General features: G+C 35.3%; 1 protein-coding gene across 1 annotated transcript in view; it reads right to left on the reverse strand.

Annotated features, from left to right (window-relative positions):
- ZNF654 (zinc finger protein 654) overlaps window positions 1-17,954 on the reverse strand; it is a 100,617-nt gene that overhangs the window by 439 nt on the left and 82,224 nt on the right. Inside the window, exons 4-8 of the mRNA XM_065876860.1 lie at window positions 17,291-17,426; window positions 14,405-14,607; window positions 13,664-13,803; window positions 6,504-6,645; window positions 572-2,912 (exon numbers count right to left, since the gene is read on the reverse strand). Coding sequence (XP_065732932.1) covers window positions 572-2,912; window positions 6,504-6,645; window positions 13,664-13,803; window positions 14,405-14,607; window positions 17,291-17,426 — 2,962 coding nt within the window. The remainder of the gene's footprint in view (window positions 1-571; window positions 2,913-6,503; window positions 6,646-13,663; window positions 13,804-14,404; window positions 14,608-17,290; window positions 17,427-17,954) is intronic.

Raw genomic sequence — 17,954 nt, forward strand, 5'->3', positions numbered from 1 at the left:
TAATTCATATTTATAGATGTTCATCTAGTATTCTAAGTTAGATTTCCTGTTTATTTATACCCTTACTCATTTAAAGAATATTAATATTAGTAGAAAGGCAAGCTCTTCTTTTGCTCAGTTTTATTTTTCAATTATTTTCTGGTTCTTTCTTATTTTTGTTTTTGTAATAGAGGCTCAACTTGGTTTACATTTCTGGCATGCAGATGAAAAACATTTCCATCATAATTACTTTGTTTTTAGATCTCTTATTACATAAAACCTGGAATGAAGAAAAGCCTCAGATACAGTTAAAGAGTATGATCCAAAAGTATGAAAAAACTGTGTTCAAGTTCTGGCTTCCACAAGTTCACAGGTGTATGCCTATGCAAATTACTTGTGAATGTCAGTTGCTTGATCTATAAAACAGGAATAGTGATAGCACCTCATGGTGGTTGTATGGATTAAAGGAAATAATGTATGGGGTAGTGCTTTATTATCTGTGTTATATAAATGTTAATTTTTTTAACCTTACAAAGATCTATGGCATTTTCTATTTCTACAGATATACCTGCTGAGAAGACAGAAGACTTACTTTCATCATCTGAATCAAATCCAAAGAGTGTCTGACATTTCTTTTGTGCAAGGTGAGCCTCAAGTGCTTCTGCATTACAGTAGGTGGTCAGGCATTTGCCACATCTTAATCTTTTCACTGATTTTTTACAAACGTTATCTTGATCAGAACAGGCATCTACCCTATCAGTCAGAAATTTTCTGCGTTTTGGCATACTAAGGTACCGTTCATCAAGGTAACTGGGAGGCAATGGTCTGACATATGGCTTTGTTAAAATTAAGCCATATGAAGTATGTTCACTCGTCTGATTTGGTTTGGAAGGTGCCTGAGGTACTGGCAGGGTACTGTGTTCTTGTGGTACAACACTAGGTAAAATGGAACCGTTTTCTGTCCTGATTCTATTTGTATCAATTTTCAAAGCAGGATCTGAGGAAACTAAAGGTGTTTGCTCTATTCCACTGTGTCCATTGACTAAATCACTAATACAATTATTTTCAGAATTTGGCTCTATGTCAGGCATCTTTTGGTCTGTCAAGCTTATATCAGAAACAGTGTGATCAGAATGTTCATTTCCATTCTGAACTAAACGGTCTTTCTTTTCCATACTTTCTATACATGTCTTTGGTTCTGTAGGATCTTTCCTTGATTTGCTAGTAGAAACTGGTAGACTAACAGTTTGTTTCTCATTACTAGATGAGTCTTTTTCCTGATGATTAGATTTTGAGTCTGTAAGAACATCCCAAAGAATTGCTTCACTTGGTTGTGCAGATGATTCTGGTGTTTTACTTAAATAGTGCTGAGCTTCATGTTCATATAGCAGAGGAAGATCTTCAAAAAGCTCATGGCATTCTGGAAAACTACACTGAGCTTGAAATATCCTGTGACTTTTTGTGTGCTGAGCAAGTTGGATTGGCAGCTTAAATGACTCATTGCAATTAAAATGCAAACAAAAGTACACATTTGGATAGCTGTGTCTATTAAGGTGATCTATAAAATGTTGAGAATCTTCAAACTGCCTTTGACAAAATTTGCATTTTCCTTTGCTCCACTTCATTACTGTTTGCCGCACATTTAAATCAGTTGGATGTACAGTCCTTGCATGCTTATTTAGAAATCCAATTCTTTTAAATATTCTGACACAGCCAAGAGCGGGGCACTTAAAGTTTCCTTCTTGATCTGTCGCATATATGTCTTTTGGATGGCACACGGTTCCATTGATTTTATGAAGTACTGAAGTTTCCTGATTCAGGTCGTAATCATCTTCTTCATAATCACCTTCTTCGTCTTCTTCCTCCTCATAGTCATCCACACATACAGGTAATGGCTCTGAGACATTATTTAAAGAAGTATCAGGATTGCCATTTTCAGTAATATTTTCAATAACATCTTCCGATACACTTCCTGGAATTTCAATGAATTCACCCACATGTGAAGGGATGACATCTTTGTTTCCATCACTGGAACGGGTAATAGTCTCTACTTCCAAATCCTTATTATCAGACTTCCCATTTTCAAATGAAATGAAAGTATCAGAACAATTTATTTCTTCCAAAGCAGGATTTTCCTGATCCTCCTGTTGAGCTGCAGCAAGTTGCTGTCTCTGTATTTTCTTAACATGATTCTTTAAATGCTTCTGCATAAGTCCTCTGTTTCTAAATTTTCTACCACATATCACACATGAAAAACTGCCCTTTTTCTGATGAGCCTGCGCATGCCGTACAATGTGACCACCTAGAAATTCCTTGTTACATAACATACACCGATGCCTTGGGACATTGTGATCTACTCTGGAAGCATTAAGAGCTGTGAGGTTTTTCTTTGCATTAATATGACCTTTTGGTTGCACTCCAGATATATCATCAGGATCAAGCTCTCCAATGCTCTGATCTGTAAGAGAGTCAAGTCCTTCATCTAAACCTTGCTGTTCCACTGCCTTTTTTACATTACCTGTAGAATTTTCCAGTGTACTTTCATTTAGAAATCTAATTGCTGATTTATCACTCAGTAACGCTACACAGTTTTTCTTAATCATTATGAAGTTCCAGAATTCAGGATCAAAAAACAATCCCTTTTTCAAAATTGGAAGTAATTCAAAACGAACACGATTTTGAACACTACTTGTGCCTTCATTATATTCTTCATCTGGACGTTTGTAAAGCTCTTCAACAGTATGATAAGCTTCCAAGGAGCGCTCAAGAAAAAATATTGAGAGTGCACAAATCCTGAGGATCTCCAAATCATTTGGCAAAAAATGTGCAATTGTTTTATAAATTAGACATTTAGTTTTGGGATCATCATGAAGGTCTAGCTGTAGAGCACAACCACATATTTCAACACAAATTTGTAAGCCTTCTTCTTCAACCTGTAAAAAGAAAAATATTACTGCTACTTCTTTAAAAAAATTATTAACACTTACTAGATTATCCTTTTAAAATACCGGGTTGGCCAAAATGTTCCATAGCATCGTACGGAAAAACTCGAACAAACTTTCTGGCCAAACCAATACAACTCTGAAATGAAAGCTAAATAAACAGAGTATTCTAAATGTGCAATTTTCTTCAATGGGTAGCCATGTTTAACTACTTTTTAATATATAAATAAATCTGTTTTAACTTGAGAATAACCTGGAAAAGATAGTATTTTAGCTTCCAATTTATTTAATTTTCAAGTCTGACAAGCCCTACTGACCATAATACAAAATGCTTCATAACCTTATGGTTATTAAAATATAAAATGCTTCATGAACTTATGGTGATTCAAGTTTCTTACATATCTAGGCCCCTGTTTTAAGGTACCAATCTTACATTCTGTGGCAGAAGGGTTAAATTATATGTATTTAAAAACACAGTTATCAATTTTGTTTTGTTTTGTTTTTGTTTTTGTTTTTGCGGTACGCGGGCCTCTCACTGTTGTGGCCTCTCCCGTTGCGGAGCACAGGCTCTGGATGCGCAGGCTCAGCAGCCATGGCTCATGGGCCCAGCCGCTCTGCGGCATGTGGGATCTTCCCGAACCGGGGCACGAACCTGTGTCCCCTGCATCGGCAGGCGGACTCTCAACCACTGAGCCACCAGGGAAGCCCAGTTATCAATTTTTGATGTTAAAAAAATACTAAAGTAAAAACAAAAAGAACTGCTTATGGAAACTCTTTCATAAAGCTGCACTAAATAATATTACTTATTGTACTTATTAAGTAACATTATTAATCCAAATAAGGGGAGAAGTGTAATCCACATGAAGAAGGCAATTATAAACTTTCCAAATCTAATAAGGTATCAGAATAATGAACCTACTGGAAGTTATCTGAAAAGTATTCAAGCTTTGAAACTTTGACTGATGACTCAAAGATAACTGCATCAGCTTTTAGTTGGGAATTTGTTGTCTATCCACCTTAATTCAAGTTATAAATAATGCCTCTAGAATGACCTAAATGCTTGTTTGAATAGAAAGAGATAAAATAATAATATGTCTTTAACAGTTGTGTCTGTGTATCATATTGCCTGCATATGGTATATTACAGATGACAGGGAGGAACACTACCTTGCCAGCCTCATGTCCTCTGAGTTCCTTATGTGCTATGCAACCCTCACTTACAGTTCCACAAGCAGAACTTAACTCTGCATATCACTTTACCTCGCTGGTAAATTCCAACCCATCTCCTATTCATTCTTTGAGAATCAATTCTGCCTTGAAAGTTTTTCTGATTCATTCTGGCCCCTACCTTGGGGTATAGTTAAAAACATTCTCTATTCTTTCCACTGAGAATAATTTATACTTATTTCTAAAAAGCATGTAATATTGTTTTTTAACTGTCTACGCCCCTACTTCTTGACTTGGAATTCCTAAATCACAGGGACAGTATCTCATTTTTCGTATCCTTCTGTGGTTAACATAGGAGTTGACATACAGTGACCTTTGAATAAATGTTTGCAGAATGAATGAGATAGATAATATTCCACTGATTTAGTCTCCTATAAATCCACCATTTCCAGCTTGGAATCCTTTTTCTGAATTCAAATTTCTTATTTCTATAATTGTCAGTTATAAAACCTACCTAGATTTTCCAGATATAGCAAATTCAAATCCACTGCTTCAAAACAATTCATTCTCTTTGTCCAATGTTCTATCTACATCCTCTCTTTTCTCATGAAATTATAATGTACTCACAGTTGCTGAGGTTTAAAAATTTCAGGATCATCACAAAAGGGAACAGGCTACTTTCTTACCTGAAAGCCTTTAACAATTCCAGTATATTTATGGACTGACATTTCAATTTTTAGAGTAGCATTCAGTCCCTTTAGGGTCTATAGCAACCCCACCCGCAACCCCATAGAAACTAAACTCTTCGATTAGTTTCGTCATCCACACACTTCCCCGTTTCTGTGCCACCCTATTAATGCCACTGGACAGCTGTGAGAACCAAATAATAAAATGAGGAGAAGGGACTCTGTAAACTACAAAATCCTCTACAAATATTAGTATTATCCTCCTCTATCATTTAAAACCCAACTGAAAGCATCTTCCTCTGTGAAGGCTTTTCAGATATGCTATCTGTAATGTCTCCTTCTGAACTCACACAGCATTGCCTGTGCCTCTTAGCACTGAGGCGTGTGAATGATCTATTCCATCAGATAAAAATGTTTTTAATAGACTGTATAAGAAATTAAGCACATTTTAAATATTTATTTCATCTTTGAATTTTTCCTCTTATCATGTATTCTTAGGTTGACCACACATGTGAAAACGAGAAAGCTCTATGATAATTGGCTGAACTTCACCTATATTGTAAATTTTCTATAACAAAGTCTCTCGATTTTTGGTACAAATGAGAATCATATGTTAAAAAAACAGAGATAGATAAATATTTTTTAAAAAGTTTTACAGGTAATTCTGATGTACTTCAAATATTAAGAAGTATTCTATAGCATAGTTTGTTTTTTCTTTGTTTTTTTGGTGGGGAGAGAGGTTAACTTTGACAATGCATTTAAATGACATTTCACTCTTTAATAATGAAGCTATTAATGCAGTTAGCAAATAAATAGGAAATAAAACAAAACCAAACCCTCTGATATAATGCTTTTTATCACGGGAATATGATCACTACATGGTCATACATCTAATGAGTGATATGATAATGAATGTAATAAATGCATAAGTATGTAAAAAAATTAAAATATATTATTTAATGGATGTCTCCTTATATATTTAAAAGTAACCCACATAAAGATTCAGTTAAATGGAGCTACCTAAAATGTAAGGTAGCTTTATCTTTCCTATCTTTGTACTCAAAGTTCTGTTAATACTTGAGGAGAAAAAGTAAAAGGATCTGTAGGATCTACTTTCATGTCTATGTAAGAATCATATGTAGAATTGTACTCACTTGCCAGTGGCCCATGAAAAACTTGCCTCAGAACTATTTTTAAAAACAGGTAATGGGTTTTTACTATTATTTTAAATAAACACTTTAAAAATTTGTCCTTAGGTTCCAAAAATGTCTCAGAATTCATTATTCCTTTTTACCTAAACACCAAACGTAAAACTATGAACTATTTCTCTATGATGGTGAACAGGTATTAGCTATAGTTACAGAAAGTTCATTTGCAAATTAGTTAAGATTCTACATACAGGACTTAGAATAATGTTAAAAGTGCCAGGCTTATTTAGTTATAAGAAAAGAGATAATAGCTTCTTATGGAAGCAGTTCCCATACTAAACTTTATGTAACACTAAATTTTTTTTCTCTTTTTTCAGTTATTTTCATTTATGCATACTATTTGTACCATGTTGGGAGTTTGAGGTGGGGGGGGAGGGGAGGATATAATATATGGAGAATGCCTTAAAATCCTCCTTTTCTTCAATTACATGATCAAATACATTTTACCACAAGAGATTCAAGTTTCAGTGAACTGTCATTTAAATTTAATTTAAAATGAAGGGATAAATATATACTATTTACCTCATCTTTAATGATTTTCATGAAAGGAAATATGACTCTCACATTAGTTGCTGTTCTTAAAAGCTGGTAGCATTGATCTACAAAAACTTGTTTTGAAGGATTAGACTTTAGCTGAAGTTTACTCCATATGAAAATCAACTCCCTGTAAATGAGAAAAAAAGAGAAATATCAAAGATACAGTTTATTCAAATACAGACATTAGCTGTCTTTCCCTGATTCTGTAGTGCCCTGGCTGGGATGTATACAAAGTGGGTGTAAATGGATATTAAGTTAACTTCCAGGCTACTTCCACTACCTATTTGGGATTAATAGAAGCTAGGAGAAAAGGTGAGATTAGAAATTGCAATTTGCTGTATGGAATGCATTCTAATTATATGCCAACAAACCTAAGGCATCTCTAGTACTTGACCAAAACAAATTCTAATCTCAGTATACTAATATTAATGATATTGCTTAAAAATTTTAACGTTGACCTTTAATTAATACCCACTTGCAAATTTATAAATCAATGTTGTAGAATTTCTGCAAAGAATGGTTCATACTTTTCAATCTATTAAGATACCAAAAGTACTACAGATTAAAAGTGTAAGTATATTATAGTACTGATTCTGAAATTTTGTTTTATATCATCTACTCTTCCATTAAGATGTAGTATTTTAAACAGACAAGCTATGGACCATTTAAAGTATTTCACAGGTAGATTCTTTTCTAAAATATGGCCAAGGTTATTAGATGAACAAGGTAGGAGCAGTGGGTTTTGAGGCAAAGGAAATCATAAGATATAATTGTTACATTTGGATATCACATTTTAGCAAATTAGAATTCCTTGAAAAGTGTCATAAAAGTTACATAAAACATCATAATCTAAAACGTATTAAAAGAATTGATGAAAATGTTTAAAAAAAAAAGTGATATACTGAGAATGTACTTTGAAACCAGCACATACAGCTATTAAATCTAAGGACAGCTTGACTACTATCATGAAGGTATGCATACTCTATTTACAGAGACAACACAGAACACAAAACAAAAAATGATGGCAAGCAACACAAAAAGTAAAACCAAAATTCCTCTTCTATTTCACACAAGCTGTGTGGGTGTTCCTAAGCTTTCGTCCACCACTCACTTTTTTTTGGCACACATATTCCTTTGGAAAGCTCACCAGGTTTCACACCATGTTCCCAAATCTCTAGCTCTGACTTCTTTCCCACTTTCTGTAACTGGATATTTCAACTTAGATTGGTTTCTATCACTTTAATCCATTTAGAACAAATCAAATTCCTGCAAAATTGATTACCTTTTCCTAGACCAATGACACTAAACATTTCTCTAACCTGTCTGGTTCTAACCTGCTTGTTTTTCATAGTCTTTATATTTTTATTATATTTTTGCCCACAGTTATATCATTCTTTCTCAATGCTACCACGTTAGGCCCTTTAATTTTCCATACGTACTTCTATAGGAGTTGCTAAACTGATCTGCTTCCAGCCTCCCAGATTATTTCATTTAGTGCTTGTTCAATATGCCTTGTGGTGTTAAAAGCAACAGAAACATGGGCTTTGGTGTCAGAAGGATCAGGATTTGAATCCTGGGCATTCTCCTAAGTTGGTTTCCTCAGTGTCAGTTAATGTGCTTCATTTATTCTCACTTTTTGTTGTGCTGATTGCTCTACTTGGAAAATATTTATTTCTAAGATAAGCTTATCTTTCAGAGTCCATATCAAGTGCCTCTTCTTCATGAAAATTTTCATGAATACCCCAAACTTAAAGTGATAACTACTTCAGAACAGATCTTATCTCTCTTACTGGTTTAATGCCTTTCATATACTTCCTTGTTTATAAGTCCTGTTTCCCCAACTATTAATACATTGTAAATCTTCTCAATGACACATTATATAGTGGAGGTAGTGAAGAAGAACAGGAGATTGGGAATAAGAGACCTACATTTCAATAGGGCATTACATGCCAACTGAGATGGTACTCCCCAGTTCACAGTGAACCACCATTTTCTAAGAATAGCCCGAATACACAGGGCTGGAACCTCAGTGGCCATGCCTAAGTGACCCTCCTCACTCTCCTTAAAATATTAATTCAGGAATGGGAAACTGACCCCAATTAAGTCGGTCAGAATCCCTGGAATGTTCTCAGCTCTAAACTATGAAGCCTGGGGACTGTTGGCATTCTTCTGGTCTGCAACAGGAAAGACTGAAGCCAAATGGCAGAACAGAGATACTTTTAAAAAACCCCAGCAGGGGCTTCCCTGGTGGCGCAGTGGTTGGGAGTCCGCCTGCCGATGCAGGGGACGCGGGTTCGTGCCCCGGTCCGGGAAGATCCCACATGCCGCAGAGCGGCTGGGCCCGTGAGCCATGGCCGCTGAGCCTGCGCGTCCGGAGCCTGTGCTCCGCAACGGGAGAGGCCACAACAGTGAGAGGTCCGCGTACCGCAAAAAAAAAAAAAAAAAAAAAATCCCCAGCAATCTCAACGTCCCTGTTAGCAATTATCTTTGAGGACCACCTATAACCCTGCCCTTTTTGTCGCTCACGTCATACCCCAGTATACATTCAATAAATACTACCTTCTCCCTGAACTAGTTAGACATAGGATGTTATCACTTGGAAACTGACTAGTATAAATTCCAACTCCATTTTGTTACTAGCTGTGTGGCTTTTATCTCTTTTATCCACAGTTTTCTTCTACATAAAAAGAATTAAGAGAGAGAAGTGAAAACACCTAGGTGAAATGTCTGGTATATACTGATGTTTAATAAATTGCTCAGATAGTCTTCTTTGTGAAGATGAAAGGGAAAGTTTAATGAAGCTTATGTTTTCCTTTCCAAAAAAGGGTCCTTAAAAAAGAAACAACACAGCACTGATTTGGTGTACAAACACATTTCCCAGGTAGCTAACTGCTAATATAACCGCCAAGTTATCTAGTTGCAGAGAGACTATAACAAGGTCTATAGCCACCCTTACCACATAGATTTTTTTTCATACTATACCCATTTTATAGTAAGTAATGTTTAGTAGCAGAGACTGCCTGGGTTTGAATCATTATTTACTAGTTGAATGGTTTGGGCATATTCTCTACCCCATAAGATTGCTGGAGTAAATGAGATAATGCATATATAAAGCATAGACTAATGGAAGCACTCAGCAAATATAAGCAGCTGCTATTATTATAATATTCTTATTATCGATGGTGAGAGAACTGGATTAGTAGCTTGCTTCATTGGCTTGAGACAGAGCAAAACTGGACTGTGATCAGGTTTTGTCCTCAGAGAGGGGAGATGAAGAGTAAGCTGAAGACCAAGATGAAACAGACAACACGGACCTTATAAGCTGGAAAGAATCCTGCTCTTGAAGTTACAGTGAAAATCAACTTTTTCGGACCCCAGCACTCAGAAATATAAAGGAGAGAGGTAGAAGAAATAAGAGGGCAGGCAATCAGAACTCAGCCTACTCAGAAGGAAGGACAAAGAAGCAGGCTAAAGATTCCTTTTCAGTTAGGCAGCTGGGAGTCACACACCCAGCTTCTATTCTTAGAAGGTGACTGTGGCCAGGAGCAGGAAAGATAGGCACTGTTCTATTTTTAAAGTTCTTCCCTAAAGAGTAGAAATTGGTCAGCCAAGAGAAGAAGAAAATAAAATGTTTTCCTGGTCCTTTTTGGTTTGTTTATACTTGATTCCAGTTTACTTATGAGTGTGTTAAAATGAAAACAATGGATATTCTGTTTAAATAGTTTAATAGAGCCAAGGATAGAGAACATTCCTATCACCATAGGAAAAGATATACTATAACAGTAATGACTATATCCTGTTTCAAAATAACTACATATCAAGAAATGATACTTTGAAAACTATTTAGAAGTGTATGTCTTACCATTGTCTCCTGATCCTCCTCTCTATTTGTAATTTCAATTTACATGGTAAACTTCTGAATAAAAATTTGTATATTCTAAGAGTACAGTCCAGTCCCATAGAAGACAAAATCCACTAGTTTCTAGACCCAGTTCTATTAATTAGCTACTTGACTCTATCTCTGAATCTGAAGATTTTAATCTATAAAATCTATAATATATTAAATAAGTTTATCTTTAAACCCCCTTCAAGCTATTGTTTTAAGTATCTAAGAACTTAAAATTTGAAAGCATTTATTAAAAAATGTTTATAGCCCATATCATTTCATATTATGACGTTAGGCACATGAAACCTAGTTTTCTCTTAAGAATTAATGACATGTTAAAGTGGTAGGGTTTTTTTTCTTTTGTGTGTGTGTGTGTGTGTGTGTGTGTGTGTGTGTGTGTGTGTGTACTGGGGTAGGGGAGGCAGAAGTTATTAGAATCTTTTCTAATTATTATTCATGATTTCATCTAATAGCACTTAAGGGTTGGTACTAAAAATACTCTCAAACCACGTTCTAAATTACATGATTGCTAGATAAATTTGATGCTTCATAATATTCTAATAATTTTTTTTCTGCTAATAATTTTTTTTAAACATTTTGCTATTATTTGAGGATATTTCAAGAAGAACTCTTTTATTTATTTATTTATTTTTGGGCTGTGTTGTGTCTTCGTTGCTGCGTGTGGACTTTCTCTAGTTGTGGCGAGTGGGGGCTACTCTTTACTGTGGTGCGTGGACTTCTCATTGCGGTGGCTTCTCTTGTTGCAGAGCATGGGCTCTAGGTGTGCGGGCTTCAGTAGTTGTGGCTTGCAGGCTCTAGAGTGCAGGCTCAGTAGTTGTGGCGCACCAGCTTAGTTGCTCTGCATCATGTGGGATCTTCCCGGACCAGGGCTTGAACCCATGTCCCCTGCATTGGCAGGTGGATTCTTAACCACTGCGCCACCAGGGAAGCCCTCTGCTAATAATTTTTAACTGGTTTTAAAAATGCTTAGAAAAACTAATAGTCACATAATACCATTTATATTAGTGTCCCCAAAATGAGTTACTTAGGTATAAGTCTAGCAAAATATGTATAAGATCTACATGAGGAAAAAATCTAGCAAAATATGTATAAGATCTACATGAGGAAAACTACAAAACTCTGATGAATGAAATCAAAGGACTAAATAAATGGATATATATTCCATGTTCATGGACAGGAGGGCTCAATATTTTCAAGTTATTAGTTTTTCTCAACTTAATCTACAGATTCAATCCCAATTTAAATCCCAGCAGGTTATTTTATGGATATGGACAAACTGTTTATGTGGAGAGACAAAAGACCCAGAATAGCTAATACAATACTGAAGAAGAACAAATTTGGAGGAATGATACTACCCGACTTCAGGACTTAATATAAACTAACATAATGAAGACAGAGTTGTACTGGTGAAAGAAGAGACATATAGATCAATGGAAGAGAACAGAGAGCTAGAAACAGACCCACATAAATATAGTCAACTGTTCTTTGACAAAGGAGCAAAGGCAATACAATGGAGCAAAGATAGTCTTTTCAAGAAATGGTGCTAGAACAACTAGACATCCACATAAAAAAAAAAAAGAGTCTAAACACAGACCTTACACCCTTCACAAAAATTAACTAAAAATGGATCATGGTCTATACAGAAAACACAGAACTACAAAACTCCTAGAAGATAACATAGGAGAATACCTAGATGACCTTGCGTATGTTGATGCCTTTTTAGATATAACACCAAAGACATGATCCATGAAAGAAATAATTGATAAGCTGGACTTCATTAAGATTGAAAACTTCTCTGTGAAAGACAATATCAAGAGAATTAAAAGACAAGCCGCAGACTGGGAGAAAATATTTGTAAAAGACTCATCCAATAAAGGACTGTTATCCATAATATACAAAGAACTCTTAAAACTCGACAATAAGAAAACAAACAACCCAATTAAAAAATGGGCCAAAGACCTTAACAGACACCTCACCAAAGAAGATATACAGATAGCAAATAAGCATATGAAAAGATGCTCCACATCATATGTCATCAGGGAAATGCAAATTAAAATGAGATACCACTACACACCTATTAGAATGGCCAAAATCTGGGACACGAAAAACAAATGCTGGTGAGGATGTGGAGCAACAGGAAATCTCAAACACTGCTGGTGGAAATGAAAAATGGTACAGCCACTCTGGAAGACAGTTTGGCAGGTTCTTACAAAACTAAACATACTCTTACCATACGTTCCAGCAATCGTGCTCCTTGGTATTTACCCAAAGGAGGTGAAAATTTATGTCCACACATAAACCTGCACACAGATGTTTATAGCAGCTTTATTCATAACTGCCAAATCTTGGAGGCAACCAAGATGTCCTTTAGTAGATGATGGATAAATAAACTGTGGTACATCCAGGCAATGGAATATTATTCAGCACTAAAAAGAAATGAGCTATCAAGCTATGAAAAGATGCAGAGGAACCTTAAATGCATATTACTAAGTGAAAAAGGCCAATCTGAAAAGGCTACATACTGTATGATTCCAACTATATGATATTTTGGAAAAGGCAGAACTATGGAGATAGTAAAAAAAAAAAAAAAAAAAAAATCAGTTGTTTCCAGAGGTGGTGGCAGGGGTGGGAGGGAGAGATGAATAGGCAGAGCACAGAGGATTTTTAGGGCATACTCTGTATGATATTATAGTGATGGATATATGTCATTATATATTTGTCCAAACCCATAGAAAATTAACACCAAGAGTGAACCCTAAAGGTAAACTGTGGACTCTGGGTAATTGTGTCAATGTAGGTTCATTCTTAGTAAAAAATGTACCATTTGGTGAGTGATCTTGATAATGGGGGAGGAAATGCCTTTGTGGGGGCAGGGAATATATAGGGAATGCCTGTACCTCCCTCTCAATTTTGTTGTAAAACTTAAAACTGCTCCGAAAAATGAACTCTTAAAAAATTTTAAAAATAACACTCTAAATTTAATTTAAAACATAACTATTTTATTGTAACACATTCCTTAAATATCAACACTATCAATTACTGGTACATGATCATTTTCTTTTTTAATCCTTACGATAGGTCTTACAACCTATCGTTTTTTGCACAATAAATGTGGGGGAAAAAGTGGCTTAACATTTTCACATAACTTTAAAAAAATATATAAGGTGCAAATTCTGCTAACCAATTCTCCTTCTGTACCCCATCTCACCGTTTCAATTTCTATATTAGGAACACTTACCAGATACAGTACATATCCCCATTCTGGAGCTGTGGAATAAGAAAGGATTCACAGAGTTGCAAGGCTAACATAGTCTTGCCTTCTTTTTCAGTGTTACAGATGATATCAATTCCACTCTTACAATCAGTTTTCAGTAAATGCTATAAGAGAAAAAGAAAAACCAGTTTGTATCATTAAAAATATCTAGAAAGATAGGTGTAATAAATGTTTAAATTAAGCATTCAGAAGAAATTAGATTTCTAGTTTTCTTCTACAAAGACAATGATGAATTGTACAGAGATATTTTCATGTTTTCATAGTTTCACTATATAGAACCTACAGTTTACAATGACTACTTTTAATCTCAATGTCCACAGCTTGTTGGTATGTAGGGTCCATATTCGAAAAAGGTTCTTTCATCTTAAAAAAAACCAAAATAACAAACATATGCATTTAATTTCTTACAATTTTATTTAAAATGCAAAATCATAATGCTTCTCGGTTTTTATTTAACCTCTGTCACACCAGAAGCTCACTCAACATGAATAATGCTTATCAACAAAAATTTTAATTTCATCATTTGTTAATATCAGACTCTAATTCAATATGAGCTTAAAGAATGGTGCCAAAGGGAACATCTAGATAATGTAATTTTAAAACCTTTGATATTACTGTAAAAGGAATTTAACAAGAATGGGCTACTTTTTTTTTTTTTTTGGTAATGTTAAAATGGTAATAGGCAAACATAATCTCAAACAATACCTCCCGGAATAGGTGATCTTCTACAGGTGACATAAACAGACATGTGAAGAGTGCTTGATGGAAGTACAAGTCTTTACTGATTTCTGGGTGATTTATACAACATTTAATGAGAGCCATTGCTTCAGGTATGCGTTCACAAGCAATTAGATATCTGGCACGTAGTTCAAAGAATAGTGGATTTTCAGAACTTAAATATTTGTTCACTATATTAAAAAGAAAACAGACTCTTATTACTCTCATGAAAAGACTGTCTCAAACTTTGTTCTTTGACACCTTAGCGCTAACATGTGGTATCTAATTAAATCAACTATTTAATTAAATAGTATTTTTCTTATTAGGAGTTTATTTGTGAAAGGAATGTTCAGTTAAATGATTGGAAAAATGGAAGTAAGAGACACCAAAACTGTGCCCAAGAAATAGTTGCTGATTCTTTCTCAGTCTAAAAAGTAAGCAAAATTTAAAAAACAAAAAAAAACCATGAAATATTCTTTTTTTGTGTTCACTAATGTTAAAATATGTTTCAAATTTCTTTCTAGTCTAAGATTACGTACTTTATCTTCTTACTGACCAGTATTTTCATTCCTATAAGATTAAAAGGCTAAATTGTAATTTGTCATTAAACCATACTAATTCAGATTAATTATAGAGAAATGTAATCTGAATTAATGAAAAAGTTCAATCATAAAAGAAATATATTTTATTACTTTCAAACAAAAAAATTAAGTTACAAGTAGTGCCAAACAGGACTGCTTATTAATATAGGCCCATGTGTCACTAAGGATAATTACTAATTAATACTTGCTTTTATACAATTTTAAAATATATAAAAATCTTTATCTATATAAGTTCATTTAGACCTAACAACAACCTCATGACAGGTATAATATTAATACTTGTTTTACAGATCACAAAACTGAGTCTCAGAGAGGTCAAATGACTTGCCCAAGGACAAAGAATTAATTAAATAAGTGGCAGAGCAGGAACTGGAACCCATATTTCATGATTTCAAATCCAAAAATCTTTTAATTAGTTATAGATGTTTAATCAGTAGTTTCTGAAATGCCTATGAATAATGTTTTATTTGGGCTTCAACATTTGCCTTGCAATTCTGTTTACACTATAAGCTAAGCAGACAATGATTTTGTATAGTTGATGCAAAGATAAACTTCAGACTGATCTTTACTCTGATGATCACCAACTAGAGTACAGTCATCTACATTAATGAGGTTCTAGAGCAGCTTTTCCCAAAGTGAGGTATGCTAGTGTAAGTATAAAAGGAATATATATGACAGGACTATATACATATTATAAACGGTATATATTGAGGCCATCAGCCCTCACACCAACAAGCAACAGGTTTGTTCTAGCTCCTACTGAAAGGAGCCCAAAAGCTACCCTAAAACCCCAAACTCTCCTCCCCTGTTCTCATTCCCTATGATTCTGTCTTTGCCTAGCTCCTGTCCCCTCTGGCCACATTCTCCAGTTTCCTCAGAGATTCCTTCAAGGCTGTCACCCTTGCCTTCCCTATATTTGATGGTTCATACTTTTCCTCAATGAGCCGACTCTTCCTCCTCTGATCTAACTACTGCCTCCCTCTTCAGTTTTTTTCTTTTCTTTTTATTCCTTTCCAAGACCCTCACATCAAGTGCTACTCTCCTTTGTATCCTTTATACCACACCGTTGTCACATGTACCTTAGCTCTTTCCTTCTAGTCTTGTCCTACCTCCCATCTCATTCCACCACTGCTTCTCCTGGTCTTATCTCTTTTTTCATCTTCTCTAACATCTCTTCTAGTCCTCTACACTTGTATCTGGGGTCAGCTTGCTCTTAAGCCCTAGAATCATAGCCCCTTCTCCATTCAGTTCTACTCACAACCCACCCCACTCCTTTACCTGGGACAAATGGAAAGATCCTAACCTGCACAGGCAATTGGTGGTGTGAAACGTCTTCTCACCAGACCAATATCTGAATGGTTCCAGCTGGCAGGTCTTGTCTTTCCCTTTGGCCATGTTATAATTGCACTCCATAGGCTCTCTCCATGCTCTCAAATGTGTCCACACTTGTGCTTATTCACTACTGCTGAGCTTACATTCTATGTTTTGGTGACCCAAATGTTCTGGGGTTCAGGAATAATATGGCAAATGTTTTTTTTAAAAAGAATTAACTAGAAATAGTTGACAGAGCTTCCTGCCTTCAAAAGCAGATTTTGGCTCACAGGCACCACTGTGTACCTAGGTTGGAGAGGAAGTGATGTCCAAAAGGTATGCAGGTGGTAAGGGGATGAAACAAAACTTAACTTCTATTAATCAATGAAGTTCGGGAAATACTGCTCTAGAGTATTTGGAATCGAAATTTACTCATTAGTCACTCATTCAGTTATGCATTCATCATGTGGTCATTCATTCAGTAAACAAATATTTATACTGAGCACTGGCTAGGTGTAGGATATATGGTAGTGTATATCAAAACAAAAGCTGAAGGAGTTCCATCCTTCAGAGTTTCCTGTAAAAGGGAGATTCCATGTGCTTAAGGAGGGTGTTTTTTTGTTTGTTTGTTTGTTTTAAAGGGTGTTCCTACTTAAATAGATTTTAAAAAACATAACTGAAGTGAAAACAAACTCTGTAAAAAGCATGGGGATACTAAATATGTTAACACTCTGAATTCCCATTTTAATAGGAAATTACTAGAAATAATTGTACCTAATCTATGTCAAGTCACTCTTGGGCTGGGTTAATGTAACAAATTAGACACACTTCATGTGAAAATACATTACTTTTATTCAGTATTATAAAATAAAGAAAAATCACTATTACTGCTCTAGTTAGAAAATGAAATTGTATTTGCTTCTCACAAATGTTGGTTTAGAGTTTGAGTCTCCTGAAGTACCTATCTCCTGAGATGCTGGCTGGGCTTTTAGAACAGCTTGCAACACTGGATCTTCCCATGGGCCACCATCTCTAATGATTCGAGTCACCAGTTCCAGATTCACATTTCCATATCTGCGGAGGTGATTCTGGCATTCCTAGGAGAGAAAAATCATTTTGGCTTTGTGAATTTAAAGGGGTTAAAAACTAAACTTGATCATCATTGTCAATAAAATGACTGATGGTCAGTGAGGCAGCTGTTAAACTACAGAAGAGAAAGGGTTGCTTTAGTAACCTAATTAGGGTGTCAAAACCCCATTAGTACACAAATAGGCTTTAATGCCAAAGGTTACACAGTTTGTACATAATTGGACTTAGAAAATCCCAATGTAACAGGGATGAAGTGTAACCTAAGGGAAAAACATATGGGATGCATCATTCCTAGGAAAAGAACCAGGTTGCAAAAATGTAAAACGTGTACGTTCAGTCATGTGAGAGTTCATAAAGTCTCTGTTAACAATGGCAGGCCTAACAATAAGAAGGTAATAGAGAGGTCCCTGTCCAATGCAGATTCTGGTTGGCAGGTAGGTACAGGTCTCTGTCACTGATCCCAAATGTAGAATCTTAGGTGTAGCAGAAGGCTGGAAGATGGAAATTCTATTCCACTTTGTTGTGTAAGTAGATGT

Source organism: Phocoena phocoena, chromosome 4 (genome assembly GCF_963924675.1).
Source record: "Phocoena phocoena chromosome 4, mPhoPho1.1, whole genome shotgun sequence".
Lineage (NCBI taxonomy): Eukaryota > Metazoa > Chordata > Mammalia > Artiodactyla > Phocoenidae > Phocoena > Phocoena phocoena.